General features: G+C 35.3%; 1 protein-coding gene across 1 annotated transcript in view; it reads right to left on the bottom strand.

Annotated features, from left to right (window-relative positions):
• The window catches only part of ZPBP (zona pellucida binding protein), a 104,999-nt gene that overhangs the window by 24,520 nt on the left and 63,566 nt on the right, over positions 1–16,913 (bottom strand). Inside the window, exon 7 of the mRNA XM_032875012.1 lies at positions 10,130–10,307. Coding sequence (XP_032730903.1) covers positions 10,130–10,307 — 178 coding nt within the window. The remainder of the gene's footprint in view (positions 1–10,129; positions 10,308–16,913) is intronic.

The raw sequence follows: 16,913 nt of genomic DNA, 5'->3' as shown, positions 1-16,913 counted from the left end.
AGATCCACAAAATTGACAACTTCATGTAGACTAAGACTAAATGAGAAAAGACTCAAGACACTAAAATCACAATACCAGTGAATGTAGGAACATTACGACTGATTTTACATATTACATAAATTATATTATGAATAACTGTACACCAACAAACTGAATAACCTAGATGAAATGGGAAAACTTCTAGAAACACATGATCCACTAAAAATGACACATAAAGAAATAAAAAATCTGAATAGATCTATAACTGGTAAGATATTGGATCAATAATCAAAAACCTGCCCATAAGGAATAGTCCAGGATCACACAGCTTCCCTGGTGAAATCTACTAAAGTTTACAAGAAGTAACACCTATTCTTTTTTCAAACTCATCCAGAAGTTTGCAGATGAAGGAAAATGATATCAAAATCAGACAGCACAAGAAAAATACAGTCCAATATCCCTTATGAGTATAGATGTAAAAATACTCAACGAAATACAAGGAACTAAATGCAGCAACATATTAAAGGACTATACACTATGACCAAGTGCATTTTATTCCCAGAATGCAAGAATGACTCAACGTATGAAAATCTGATCAGTGGAATACACCAAATTAACAGAATAAAGGGAGAAAAAAACCCAACATATGCTCATCTCAGCAGACACAGAAAAAACATCTTCCCAATGTCAACACTCATTCATGACAAAAATAATCAACTATGAATGGAAGAAAAGTTCCTAAACATGTTGAAAGCCATACATGAAAGACGCACAGCTAACATCATATTCAACTATGAAAGACTGAAGCTTCATCCCCAAGATCAAAATCAACACAGATGTCTACATTTGCCATTCATACTCAACATACTGGAAGTTCTAGACACAGTAACCTGGTAGGAAAAAGAAAAAAAAAAAAGGAATCTAACTGAAAGTGAAAAATAAAATTATTTCTGTACATAGATATGATCTTATGACTCTAAAAATAACCCCTTTGAGTCTAATAAACAAATTCAGCAAAGTTGCACCATATTAAGTCGATACACTCATTTCTAAAATCAACAATGAACAATTCAAGAGGAAATTTCTTTTTTTTTAATTTGACAGAGAGAGATCACAAGTAGGCAGAGAGGCAGGCAGAGAGAGAGAGAGAGGGGAAAGCTGGCTCCCCACCGAGCAGAGAGCCCAATGCGGGGCTCAATCCCAGGACCCTGGGATCATGACCTGAGCCTAAGGCAGAGGCTTAACCCACTGAGCCACCCAGGTGCCCCTCGAGAGGAAATTTTAAAAATCATTTACAATAGCATCAAAAAGAATAAAATGTTCAGAAACAAATTTAAGCAAGGAGGTAAAAGATCTGTACATTGACAACTACACAACAATGCTGAAAGAAATTAAAGAAAACAAAAACTATTGGAAAGACATCTGTATTATTGGATTAGACTACTTAATATCATTAGGGTTAATATTCTAATACTACTCAAGGTAATCTATAGATTCAATGCAATCCCTATCAGATAAAACCCCAATTGTGTGGGTTTGTTCTTTTTTTTTTCCCCCAGAACAAAACAAAACACCATCCTAAAATCCATAGAGAAACTCAAGTATCTACAAGTAACTAGAAAATCTTGAAAAAGAAAGGGGAAATTGGAGGAATCACATATCCTGATTTCAAAACTTATTATAAAGCTGGAGTGTCTGGGTGGCTCATTTGGTTAAGTGTCTGACTCCTGGTTTATGTTTGGGTCATGATCTCAAGAGTCCTAGGACGGAGCCCTGTGCTGGGTTCCATACTGGGCTCTGAACTGGGTATGGAGCCCGCTTGGTATTCTCTCCTTTAGCCCCTCTCCCTGCTTGATCTCTCTTTAAAAAAACAAAAACAAACAGAAACAAATAAAAAAAAAATACCTTATCACCAAGCTATAGTTACCAAAACAGTATGGCATAAACATGGGCACAAAGACCAATGGAACAGAAGAGCAATCCCAGAAACAAACCCTCCCATACATGGTCAACTGACGTTTAACAAGAAAGCCAAGTTCATTCCATGGGTAAAGTATAGTCTTTTTAACAACGGATTCTGGGAAACTGAATACCCATATGCAAGTGAGTAACAGTGGACCCTCACCTTACATCATCTACGAGTCAATTTCCAGAAGCCCTACCACCATACACCACTACCCTGGATATTAGGTTTCAGTCTATGAATTTTGGGGGAATACAAATATTGTCTACATCAATAAGTTTGGTGAAAGGTATCCCAAAAAGCTTTGTACATTTTTCTAACTTTCCTGAAGCCTACTATTATAGCAAAACAAAAAGTTCTAAAACTATCAAGCACCTAGATATAAAAAGAAGCAAAATATTTGTAAGACTTCTGAGAACAATTACAATGGGGACACATTTAAATAAAGATGTAAAGGAAGATTTTTAAATGAAGAGCACAAACATACCCATAAGCACACACGTATGCACACACACACATTAATTAATTGGAAGATACAGTATCGGTAGGGTGGCCATTCTCCCCAAATAGATTTATAGATTCAGTGAAGTCACGATCAAAATCCAATAGCCATTTTTGTAGAACTTGAAAAGCTGACTGAAAAATTTAAATGGAGAGGCAATGGCCTCATGATGCACAAGGACCTGCCTTATCAGAGATCAAAACTCATGAAGTTATACTAATTGGTGAAGAGATTGGTATTGTAACAAAACAAGAAGTGCTCAGAAACATATATACCCATATGTATATCTACCTATATCTACATATCACTTTATTAATAGAAGCATGAACTTCTCAATGAATGGGCCTGTGAAATCGGGCATTCTGTGAAATAAAATCAGACTGCTTTACATAATACAGTACTACTTTACATAATACAAAACAATCCAACTGAGAGATGTTATACCACCCACTTATGCTTAAACATAAGTCACACTTCATTCCTCCCATCTTCCTCAAGCTTTTACAATCCATGCATAATTTTTTTTTTTTCTTGTGCCTCTTAAACACACTAAACCTATCACATTCTCTATGGCCATGGCCAATAGTGCCTTACTAAGCAGGCCATGCTAAGTCTGGCCTTTGTATGTGTCTTCTCTCTGCCAGGAAAACTCGGTTCACAGATCTCTGCATGATCTGCTTCTTATCACACAGGGCTGAACTCAAGAGTCACTTTTTGAGTGAAGCCTTCCCTGAAATCCAATTAATGTGGACATTCAGTCCTCTGTCCAAACCCTACTTACTCTCCCTGATGGTCAGTATCATTTGAACCCACAGCCTGGTGCATTTCCCACCCTTCTCTTAGAACGGACATCAACGGACTCCATCACACAGGTCCCTTCCCTTTGCGTCTGGCCAGAGAGGCTCCATTAGAGGACTGCAGTGCACGGCATGTGTTCCCCTCTTGGTAGCTGGGGGTTCTCTGGAGTGACTGCCTCATCATATGCCCATAGCCTGCACCAGGCAGCCCATCTCTCAGGCACCAGCCCTTATACATTTCTGCATCTTCCTTCCTCCTCTTTATCCTTCAAAACTAGGGATGGGAAATGCTTCAAGGTGTTGTAGTCCTAGGTGCCTCAACATACCTTACTGCCTCCCTTCACTCTGCCCAAACCTCTAACAATGGCACTTTCATTAAATGCTATTCAAAATACTAGTGAGTAGGTGTCTGTTTTCTGTTTGGACCCAATTGATAAACTACAGTATATCACATCACCTTGCTGAGTGTTTTTCACTGGGCCTATCACCATATGTGATGATTTTATTCACTTCTCTGTTTATGAGTTGTTTGACCTGATGAATTTAAACATCAAGGAAGTAACTTTTTAGGTCATTCATCAATGTATCCCTAGGGCCTTACACTTAGTAATAATAAGTACCATATACATATTACTGGATAAAGCATAAAATGATGCCATTATTGTAATAAAGGTATTTATGAGTTGCTGAAAACTAAGTAGGAATTGGCTCATTGAAGATGCAGCAAGTTATGCTCTGAAGCCAGGGTTTTATTACCGCAAGTTTGGAAGTGAAGAAATGAAGGGATTGCTTGTGGAATTTAGAAGTACAAGTGAGAGCAATGTGAGGTATGGACTGAAGAGACGAGGGATGGCAGTTAGGAAGAGAAGATGATTATCTCAGGCACACACAGAAAATGGAATTCAAAGTAGATAATTATAACAGGAATAGAGACAGAGAAATAAATTTGGGAGAAAGACACAAAAGAGAATTTAATTGTGGAGGGGGGCAGTGAGGGAGAAAGAAAGGAAGGAAAAGGGAGGTAAACCACGTGGAATGTTGTCTGGTTCAGGAGCCTCGAGTGGGAAGGTGTGAGCCCCCGGAGTGTGCAGTGACGTGAGTAACACAGGCTTTGCTTTACTTGGCCCTTAAGGTCTGCTTTTTATTGTTTGGGAAGTGATGCTCCAAGTCCAATAAAAGAAGTTCCATGGGGCGCCTGGGTGGCTCAGTGGGTCAAAGCCTCTGCTTTCGGCTCGGGTCATGATCCCAGGGTCCTGGAATTGAGCCCTGCATGGGGCTTCTGCTCGGCAGGGAGCCGCTTCCCCCTCTCTCTCTGCCTGCTTCTCTGCCTGCTTGTGATCTCTGTCTGTCAAATGATTAAATAAAATCTTTAAAAAAAAAAAAAAAAAGAAGTTCCAACAAGTCTGTAATTACACCTCTATTGTTGGAGAGGTTAAGATATGGTAAAAACTTTAATCTGAAATAAAATAACACACCAAAAAATATCCAAGTCAAAATGCTCACTTTTTTAAAAGTAGTGCTCACATTTCTGTAAATCTGTATAAGGAATAACTGAAAAAATATGTTAAGTGTAATTATAAATCACCTTTAACATAGTAGTAAAAACAGGAAATAATCTAAAGGTCAACATAAACAAAATGCTAAAACAATTTTATTGTTAGCTGTTTCAAACAAATAAAACTAGTATGAAGACAGCAGAGTAATACAGAACTATAACTTAATGGTTAATAGAAAATAATTCATAATAATTTCATTATTCCCACTGAACCATCATTAATAGTTCTATTAAAATTATAAATTTATGAAGACAAAGATCAAGTGACACTCCACAGAAATCATAAGTTTGAATCATTAGAGAAAAAGACTCCTTGTAAATTTTTTTTTTCTTCACAGTGCCTTTAACAGTGGTGTTCAAGCTGAGGGAAAAATTTAATATTGTCACACTTTATAATGAAATATAACCCATGGAGAGAAAAAACAAGATATAAATGTACAATATGACAAATATTTGCATAGAAACCTATCTAGAAAGAGTGTAGGCTGTAACACAGAAAACTGGCATCTCCCCAAAATTCCTCCTGTGCCCCCACGAATCACACTCCCTTCCATCTCTCCAGAAGTCAACACTCTTCTGTGTGGCAGTCACTCCCCTGGATTCCATGATAGTTTCAGCACTCATGAATGAATCTCTGTAACAGTGGTTAGCTATGCCTCAGTTGTAGATTCTGTGGTGGTTAGCTTCCTTCCCAGGAGCTGTGTTTATACAATGTATCCAGATGCTTGTGATCCCCACTCATTGACTGCCATCCTCCTAAAGCATTCCATTGTATGGACAGATCACTGATTCTTCATATGCTTTACCATTAATGGACATTTGGGTTGCCTCTGGTTTGGGGCTATTAGGAAATATACTAAGATGAGCTTTCCCTAAGAGCTGAATGCTAGTCACACAGTGCGTGCACTGCGCATTTATTGCACTGCCAAGCTGTGTTCCAAAGTGGCAGGATCTCCATTCAGACAGGCAGGGTGTGGCGGCTCCCCGGGGGCTCTGCACCCTTTTCAACACCTTGTTGGTCACAACTGCTTACTTTCTGCCAATTTCACAGCTGTGGCAGTAGGATCTCATTCTGTTTTTAATTCACATTTCTCTAGTTACATAAAGTTTGAACCTATTTTCACATATCCATTGATCATTCGGAATTATTCTTTTGTGAAGTAAACTTGTTAAATTTCTTTTCCCATTTTTAAAAATTGTTTTTTTTGTTTTTTTTTTAATTTACAGGTTCTTTATTTATATGCTCTGGGTACTAGTCTTTTGTTGGTTATGTCCACTACAAATAAATTTTCTCATTCTGTGGATTTTCTTTTCTCTCTCTGCACTGTCTTGATAAACAGAAATACTTAATTTAGTAGAAAAATTATCATTCTTTATTAAAATTAGTGATTTTTTATGCTTTTTTTGGAAATTGTTTTTCTGATCCTAAAGACACGATGATATTTTCCTACATTATATTCTAAAATATTTACAGTTTTTCTTTATGTATTTATGTCTATAACACATCTGGAGGTGATTTTTGACTGGGTCCAATTTTATTGTTTTTCTATATGGCTTGGCATTCCAGTTCTACCTCTGACAATTTTTGTTTTTTTTTGTGTTTAAAACATGTTATTTATTAAGCATTCACAAATTTAGCAATATTATATTATTTTATCATCTTTGGTAGATTTATCCTCTTATCATACTGTAACGCCCTCTGTGTATACAGTGAGACTTCTTGCCTTCAACTGTGTTTTCTCAGTATCAGTTTTACTTTTTAATCATTATTTTTCTTGGTTTTTGGATTTAAAATTAAAACAAAGGTTGAGGGTTTGCATGTCTAAGCAGAATAAATTTCAGAGTCTAAGAGCGCTTTTAGAAGCAACTGTATCTATTAAACAATTCACTTTCCCTGCATAATTAAAGTACACAAGGACTTTATTACTAAAATCACTTTATTAATAAAATCATCTCAAGATGTTTAAATACTCTAACCTGTAACCTAGTTATTTCTGACCACTGACACAGACACTATACCACTATCAAAGAGCTCCTTGCTTGAGTCTTCCTGGGATTCCCAAAATTTGAATGTGCAACAGCAAATCTTATGTATAAAGAAAGCAACAGAAATTAACAACACTGCATAAACTATTACTAAACTACACATTCAATCCTCCAAAGTCCATGAAAAATAATGTTTCACTAGTAGAAGGGAAGTTTTATTATGTAGGTACTGCCTTACCAATGCTACTAGTATTCAAGCACTTCCCTGAGATATTACCAGACCAACACTAAGAGGAAAGCACTTTACCAGCTGTTGCCATGCCCACACTAACACTCAGGAATCTCTAACTTCCACATATATTAGAATCACCTAGAAAAATTGTTAGAAATGTAGATGTCTGCTTCCCATACATTGATTTACTTTGACAAAAATCTTTGGGTATTTTTGGCACATATTAGTTTTAAAACTACTGCAATAATTTAAAGAGGAAGAAAAAGAAGGTGAAGTGTGATTATTATGTCAAAAAATGTTATTTAACATACAGGTTTTTTTTGTTTTGAGGTGATAAGAATAAAATAAAGATAAAAAAACAAGATATACAGAGTTATATAGAAATAACAGAAACTACAGAAATTACCAGGAAATATTTCAGAATCTTATGTTTTTAAAAAAAATTCTATCAGAAAACAGTATAATACTCTAGCTGGTCTTTGGTTTTGTATTATGTTTAGGATACAATTAATGAAATTAAGAGACATCTATGATTCACAATTTAATTAGAATCTTCTCTTTCAGCGCCAAAATGATTGACAAAATCATGGATATAATAAGCAATGCTAAATGAGAAATTAAAGAAGTATTTCACAGTGAAAATTAATTTAAAATGTTAGACAAATTAGAAATGAGGAAGAACACAGGTAGAAATGTTAAGGCTCCAGAGTGGTTGCACCAGCTTGCATTCCCACCAACAAGTAGGAGGCTCCACTAGTTTATAAGCAAGTAATCTTCATCTGTCATGGACAATAAAATTACATGAGTGAAATAAGACATCCAAAAGAAAAGACAAGGCCACTACTCACTTCGCCTACTGCTGAGAAAGTAAATAACCTTCTCTCACATAACGAACATTCCTGTCCTGACCAATCTCCTTTGCTAAACATAAACTCACGGTGTTTTCATTTTAGAAGTAAGTGGTTTTACAAAGTACCTCCTGGGTTTTATTTGCTCCTTTCTAGTAGTCCAGTTATGCTCAAATGAAGTTCATTTAATACGTTAATTTTGTCCTGTAACCAGTGGCAAATATTTCATACTGCCTTCCAATTCAAAGAATGATTTAAATGTCTTTTTGGGTAGTACATGTTCTCTAAAAATTGAGTGATGGCCTCCTGTAATATAGACAAAAACCACTATATAGGACGGTCACATTAGACTTAACGGATTTCTGTTCAAAAAGCGAGCTCAGTCTCACTTCATTCGTCTAACAGACAATAACAGCACAAATATAATTCTAAATTAAAATATTTACCATATGATGGCATAGCCCAGAAACCTGACACTCCTTCAGGCCCTACCCTGGAAAGTAAATGCTACCCCTGCACCTTCAAAGACAACCTCAAGTCCAACATCATTTCAAAGCAGTATCTCAACCACACCCCCTGTGACCCAGGCCATCTGTAACTCAGTTTCCTTAATATTATCTCCTTTTCACTCTCTTCCCTGCAGATTAGCAGACCTCTTGTTCCTTAACTGTTTCAAGAATGACTCTCTCCTGTCTCTAAACAGATAGAGGTGGGCAGAGACCATGTTTCTGGGAGAACAAAATAGTAGGCAGAAAATATTTTTGAGACTTGTAAGTTCCATTACATACTCCCCATGGGCTCTGTCGTCAGGAGTAAAATAACTGATGAATAACTTCATCGAACAGTACAGTGCATAACAAACCAAATGTTACAATTACATGGTAACACAAGAAAATCTGGTAACTGTATTATTCTCCACAATTTTATAAATGCACAAAAATTTTAGGAGTGAAATTTTTGTGCTTCTCAGAGAATCCTGTTATTTTATTTGAAAGAGCTATGCTTAACTATTTCAAAATTCTTGGAATTAATGAGATATAAGTATTTAAACTTTTTACTTTATCTTAGGTCTTTATTAAGTGAAAATATAAATTCATTTAATAGACAATTAAACTACCAGGTTCTGGTTCACTGTTTGGTTTTCCAGGCTTTCTTCATCATTATCTGTGCTCTGAAGTGATATACATAATTACAGATCATGAAAATAGTTAAAATTGGCATATGTGTTTTGTTACATCTGTGTCATATTTCCTAAGATAAGTTTTCAAGTACGTTTTTGTCAAATTTCATATCCTTTAACAAAAACTAAATCAGAGAAAAAACCTAAAATACTGACAGAACTGAAGGAAAAAATAACATCAAAGTGAAATCTAGCCAATTAAATAAAGCAAAGCAAAAAGAATATTTAGTGCTCTATTATATGAAAAGGATTTTGATCTAACTTAAGATTGTAGAAAGAGAGGGGAAAGGAACAATCAGAGAAGACTGAATGACAATGGTACTAATTTATTGACGTTGATATTAGAAAGCCTTTTAAAACAAGATTTAGAGGGGGTGCAGGTGGGGGGATGGGGCAGCCAGGTGATGGGTATTAAGGAGGGCACATGTGGTGATGAGCACTGGCTGTTACATGCAACTAATGAGTCAATGAACACTACAAACTGAACACAATAAAAAAAATAAAATAAAACTGAAGATTATTTGCCTCATTCAACTTTTGGAAATAGAAATTCAATGACACTGAATCCATGAATTAACTCATCCTAAACAGCCTCTGTAGAACTCTGTAACAGAGAAGACAGATGAAAGCCAGAGAGTGTTCACACTCCTTAGAGCTAGGATCAAAAGTCAGAAAAAACAACCAGTAATAGAACAATTCCTGTGCTTAATTTACAAAAAGGCAAAAATCTATCTCCTCTAGACTACACAAATGTAAACTCGTCAATAACTGATTCTAAACAATAACATCACTAGGCTCCTGCTAGGGTAAGTAGCTCTAAGTGACACACCTATTCTTTGAACTTCCTCCCAGACAACTGCCTAATGCTACCATCCCTTTACTGTATTGTTTGTACAAAGGCCGAAATCAAGCCAGCTTTTTTCCTTTTAGATCTTCAAATTCACATAGCCTTTTCAAACACTGCTTCAAATAAGCTAGAGATCTATCTAAATGACAGTAAAAATAAATAATAGGCATTCACTTAGGCATCATGAAAAGAAGTGAGTTTTCATAAATATAAACCATGAAATTACAGTTCATTACATACCACAGCATTCAGGACATTTTGGATGTTTCAGGGTATTCATTCCATACCCTGGAAAGCAGCGATTAATCCAAACCATTTGGAGAGTACCTTCAATATAGTATATTTCAGGCAATGGCTCTGCACGTCTGCCTAGAACTTCTACTTGTTGATTAAAAAATCTCTCTATAAGATTTTTAGCCTAAAATTGAAATACAATATGAGAAAATTATTATCAGAAAAAAATGTAATTTTAGAACAAATAAGAGTACTTATGTACTTAGAAGCAGTGAAAACAAATTTTTGAGGTTCTTACTTATTCTTATAGTCAATGGATATAAATAACACATATAAAAATTAAAAGATTTCACCTATAAACATCAAATTTCCAAATGTACTTCAAATACAACCCAAAGAAACCATTCAGATATATAAACAACATTTTGATCCCTTTGGATTTTGAATAATATATGGCACCTGAGCAAAATCAAAATAGCTCTTTGAAATTAAACATACTCTAAGAAATGTACTCCAACAATTAATGTGCTTAAAAACATACTTTAACTTTAAAAGCATATCCCTTAAAAAGGAATACCCTCCACTCTCCACAAAGAAAAATTAGGTTTAAAAACAAGAGGAAATACAGTAAATACTAAAATTTCCAGCTCTGTTCTTCCAAAATTAAATTTATAAACTAATTAAAGCATCACCCTGATCTATAACTAATTGCCCTTCTACTTGTAATAACTATTCTGACTTGACTCCTAAAATTAAGAGGCTTATGATTTTCAGTGTTAAAGTGTGAGGTAAGGCCATGAATTCAAACCTTCTATAAGCCAGTTAGTTCTCCTCAATTTTACTGTTCTAACTTCTAACGCAGTCAGGAAAATGAATGAATGGACTCATGCCAGTCTGTAGCCACCAAAGGTGTACTTCAACTTAGTGATTTCTTCAAATGTCTGGCAAATTACATTCCTTGCATGAAAATTATAAGTACAAATGTTTTTCAATACTACTGCATTTAAAGTATATATACAACTCTTATTCTATTAGTCAATTACTCACCAACTTTTTATAGTTTAAATGGTTTGCTTTTGCTTTTGATAAATCTTGGTAAATTTGTTGCTATTCATTTGGTCAAACATAAATTTGGGTTAAGAAAGTACTTAAGAATTAATTTGACATAAATCTGCTATCTAATTAACCATATTTAAATGCCAGACCACAATTAAAAGTTTCAGAAGACACAATCATAATCACTCAGCTTCCTAATACCACTTCCAAAGGGGGGTGGGTGGGAATTAACAATGCTAGATATGGGAAAACCTGATAGGAACAAAAATGATCATATAAATCAGATTACTGTTTCTTATTTTACCTCTAAAAAAAATAAGGGATAGATCTCTTCTTTGACAAAAATAAAAATAAGGCAAAACATTTTTTATATTTAGTATGTTTATGGTTAGCATGGGGCTAATTATTTGTACCAAAGGGTGAACCTGACAAATTCTCTCAGCTGGGTAAGGATTATAGATTTTAATGTAAAACATTTTCAACCACTTTGGATGATATAAGAACAAATCATAATTATAGAAACTTTCCATAAATTAATTATCTGGCCTAAGATATAAAGAATTAATCTGACTGAATAAACATCAGAGTTCCTAGCCCATGTTACTCCCCCCTTCACTACCCCCCAGAGTACTTCAAAGAATGATTAATAATCTATGGAAGGAACACATTCTACAGTGACTGGTCACTAATCAGAGGACTAGAACAAGAAGCCATTACTATTTCAACGATGAGTAGTCTGTAAAATGCATGAATTCTGTAAGAGAGAAGTTGAGTAGCTTATTTTAAATACCACAATCTGTTCCACTGACCATGCCAAGTTAGTGAATAAAGGTGATTGGAAAAGCTTTAATATTTGTTGTACATTTATCCAACAAGCTTAGAAAGCAGTAACTACTTAATATCATGGGAATTCTACAACAAGCAAAACATATCATACATTATACAAGACCACAGTTCAACCAGAGCTCCACTATCCACTAGGGAAGAGCTAGTATCTACAGGTGTTACAGATATTACACCTCTAAGTTAGAGTCCTCTAGAAATCTTTGGCTAGCACCTACATTTGGAAATCTCTGTGGAAAATAACTATGGTCATCAAATGGGGATGGAATTAAGAAATAAAGGAGACAAAAGCTTAAAGGTATCTCGGATAAAATGGAAAGAACTGTGAGTTTGCATAAAAAAGACTGGTGATACTGGTGCTCTGGGAGCAAATGAAAGAATAGATATCATATCATATGAGGAGGTCCTAAAGGAGAACTATAAAAAATTATTGTAAATAGAAACATAAAGCTGTCATTCTTATGGTGGGATCACTGTAACGTGAATACTATGTACACATGACAGTGAACTGGGCACAGAACTATTGAGATAAAGTTCAGTTTCTTTCCTTCTTTCCTTTCTTCTTCTACTTTTTTTTTTTTTTTTTGGATAAAGCTCAATTTCAAATTAGAACCAAAGCCAACAGGAAGAAAATAAAAGCTTATGTAACAATTTAAATTCTATGAAAGTTGTAATCCATTCCAGAGATACATACTGAATCCTAGCACTTCAGAAGAGAAAAATTTAACTTGTACTGTGGGGATTACTTCAATCCTGAAGCAAAAGACAAGAGTCCACTCTTCACTCAGCAATGTCACTGCAGTGGTGGTTATTCCACAAGAATTGCAATTTGCACTAGAAAAACTAGGCTTTTAAGAAGAACACTAAAGGCAAACTATAATTTATGTTTTGAAATTATGAGAGATTTAAACAGTTATATTTAAAAACTTTAAAGTAGCATATTTCTAATTGAAAAAAGCAAGCCACAGGCAGCAGGAGTACAAAAATGACATTTAAAACTACAGGAAAAGATTTCCACTTCCAACCATATGGTACAGTAGATATCCTGAAAAAACCTCCTGCTATAAATCACCTCACTGAACATAAGAGGACAAAGACCTTGTGTCACTATATTTCAACAATGACAGGGAATGAGAACAGAAAGGAAAGAAGACAGGAAGAAAAAGAGAGAAAGAGAGAGAAAGAAAGAGAGGCTAAAGATGAGGAGAGAACTACAAATGTAATTGTAGCTAAATTCCTTTTTCATTTGATACTAATCCTAGTATTGGAGGATGTTCCAATTTACCAGCCTACAGAGTATTCTAATTTACTAGCCTACAGAGATAAGGGGGAAAAGCCTTAAATCTGTTAAAAAAAAAAAAAAAAGGACTCTAAGTAAAACAATGAACGAAGAAAAAACTTGAGTCACAAAGGGGAATAGTAAGAAAGCTTCTCTATCAAAGCCGGGGAAGGAAAAGGAAAAGGGCTGGAGTAGAATGATGGCAAAAGCAAAGACTCCTCTATAAATTACTACACAATGATTTGCTTTCAAGAGGGAGGAAAATGGAGCTTGTACCAACTGGTCCAAAATCTAAGTGCACTGCTTTAGGTAAAAGAGAAAGATGACCCTTAGGGTAGCTGGCATGAATCTATGGGCTACAGAGAAGGAGCAAAATCATAAAATACCTCCTTTAGAAGGGAGCTGGCAAACAAAGCCCTAGCATTTCAGGACATTGCCCTGGGGAAAAGGACTGAGTTGCTCTTAACACTCGCTATGGTTCTCAGCACCCAGCATGGCTCTACAGGATGGAGAGAAGGAATACAACATTCCCCCAGGAAAGAGCTAGAGGAACTAAGGAGGTGCATCCAAAGAAAAGGTTTGGGAGACTCCCCACCCCACCCCACAAAATCTCTACTCTGGCCATTCCCTCCTAAAGCGAGAACATGAAGATAGGAAGAAGTGACAATTTCTTTACATGTACAGACACCAAACAAGGTTACCAGGATCACAAAGAAATCAGGGAAGTATGACACCAGAAACAAACAAACAAAAAAAAGCTCCAACAACAGACTATAAGGATACAAAGATCTATGAACTGCCTAACAAAGAATTCAAAATAATCTTAAAGCTGCTCAGAAAGACACAAGAAAACACAAAGAGATAATAAACAAAATCAGGAAAACAACAAATGAACAAAATGAAAAGTCCAACAAAGAGATAAAAACCATAAAAAAAGGACCAAAGAAATTTTGGTGTGAAGAATATAATGACTGAACTGAAAAATTCAATGAAGAGTTTCAATCAAGCAGGAAAAAAAAAAAAATCCGTGAACTCAAAAGCAGATCATTTGAAATTATCCAGTCAGAGAAGAGAAAAGAAATAAAACTGAAGAAAGCCTACAGGACATATTTGACACCAACCAAGTGAACACACACATTATGGAGATCCCGTAGGTAAGAAAAACACAAAGAAATAGAAAGCTAATTTGAAGAAATAATACCAAAGAATTTCCTAAACCTGGGAAAATAAACAGACATCCAGGTTCATGAAGCTTAAAGAATCGCAAAGATGAGTTGCACAAAGGACACCAAGAAACATTATGAATTATGAAAGCAGCTGGAGAAAAGCAACCAATCAAATAAAGGATACACCCCTGTCCTATGATACTATCAGCAGATTTCTCAGTAGAAACCTTGCAGGCCAGAAAAGTGTGTAATAATACACTTAAAGTGCAGAATGAAAAAGAACTTACCAACCAAGAATAGTACAGCCATCAAAACTGCCCTTTAAAAATGAAGGAGATGTGGAAGGAAGAAGAAGAAGAAGAAGACAACGACAACGAAGAAGACGATGAAGAAGACAAAGACGAAGACGAAGAAGAAGATGAAGAAGACAAAGACGAAGATGACGAAGACAAAGACGAAGAAGACGACGACGACAAAGACGAAGAAGACGAGGAAGAAGACGACGAAGACAAAGATGAAGACGAAGACAAAGACGAAGATGAAGACGAAGACGAAGAAGAAGAGGAGCTGAGATCTTCAGCCAGCAAACAAAAACCGGAGTTCGATACGACCAAAAGCCCCAACATCTCAGTGAGAACATGCCTTTCAAGAAGTGTTAAAGAGAGTTCAACAAGATGAAATAAAAGGATGCTAAATAGCAACATTAAAAAAATGAAAGTATAGGGATGCCTGGGTGGCACATATGGTTAAGCACCCGACTCTTGGTTTCGGCTCAGGATGTAATCTCAGGGTCATGGGATCAAGCCCCACATAGGGCTCTGTGCTCAGCACTGTGTGCTTAGAAATTCTCTCTCCCTCTCCCTCACCCCTTCTGCCCCTTATTCTCACCCACTCACTCTCTAAGACAAATAAATCTTTTAAAAAATGGAAGTATAAATCTCACTGGTAAATGTAAATATATATGCAAATACAAAATAACATAACACTATAAGGGTGACACAGAAATCATTAATTAAAGCCAGTAAAAAAGTTAAAGACATAAGTATTAATAATAAACATAACTATAAAAACCTGTTAATGGATCCACAATATAAAAGATGTGAACTGTGACATCAATAATGGAGTATGTCGGGGGGGATAGAAAAATGTAGATTTTTTTCATGTGCAGTTAAGTTATCCAGTTAAAATAGACTGTTATAAATCTAAGATTTATATATAAGCTTTATGATAACCACAAAGGAAATAGCTGAAGAAAGGAATCAAGGCATATCAATACAAAAAAAAAAAAAATCATCAAATAACAAAGGAGGTCAGCACCAGAGGAAGACAGTAATGACCTATACAGCAGACAAAAAACAATTAACAAACTGGAAAGAGGAAGCCCTTACGTGACAATAATTACTTTAAATATAAACAGATTAAAACCCCCAGTCAGAAAATACAGAGTGGCTTAATGGATAAAATAAGACCCAACTCGAAGCTGTGTACAAGAAAGCGACTTTAGATTTAAGGAAACTCATAGGCTAAAAGTGTAGAATGAAAAAAAATATCTGTCAATGAAAACCAGAGCAAGGATGCTATACTTATATCTGGAAAAAAGTCACCTTGACACAATAAAAAAAAAAAAATACTGTCATAAAAAACAAAGTCATTATATAATGATTAAAGAGTCAATTCAAAAGAATGATATAATAATTATAAATATACCTGCATCAAACATAGAGTATATAAACATATAAAACAGATACTGACAGAACTGAAGGAAAAAATAGCATCAATATAATAATACTAGGACACTTCAGTACTCCAGCTGCAATAATGGACAGAACATTTAGACATAAAATCAATAAGAAACCACCAGACTTGAACAACACTATAAACCAAATGCACTTAAGAGATATATGGAACTTTCCATAAACAGTCATGTTTATAAACACATAATTCTTAAGAGCTACAAGGTGAAAGTTACTCATTCTATCAATGAATGAATGGATAAAGAAATGTGGCATTTATGTACAACGGAATGTAATGCAACCTTTTAAAAGGAAGAAGCTTCTAAAACATGTTATAATATGAATGAACCTCGAGGACATTAAGCTAAGTGAAATAAGCCAATTACGAAATGGCAATTTCTATATGATTCCATTTATATGAGGCATGTAGAAGAGTCAAACTCAAAGAAACAAAAAGTTGAATGCTGGCTGCCAGCACCTAGAGAAGGAGGATATTAGGAGTTAGCATGCCCTATCCACAACTGATGGAACTATTACATATGAAAACGAGAATGACTGTCAAATGATGTAAACAATGTTATCATAACCTAAATACCAAAAAAAGACACTCAACAAAAGCAAATTTTTTTTTTTCCAAGTACTCAAACAATGCTTACCAAGACAGATCATGTTCTGGACCTTCCAACAAAGCTCACCAAATCTAAAAGAACTGA

The sequence above is a fragment of the Lontra canadensis genome, unplaced genomic scaffold (genome assembly GCF_010015895.1).
Source record: "Lontra canadensis isolate GAN:19392208 unplaced genomic scaffold, GSC_riverotter_1.0 scaffold54, whole genome shotgun sequence".
Classification (NCBI taxonomy): domain Eukaryota; kingdom Metazoa; phylum Chordata; class Mammalia; order Carnivora; family Mustelidae; genus Lontra; species Lontra canadensis.
The sequence above is the reverse complement of the archived record's forward strand: the minus strand, read 5'-3'. Positions and strand labels throughout refer to the sequence as shown.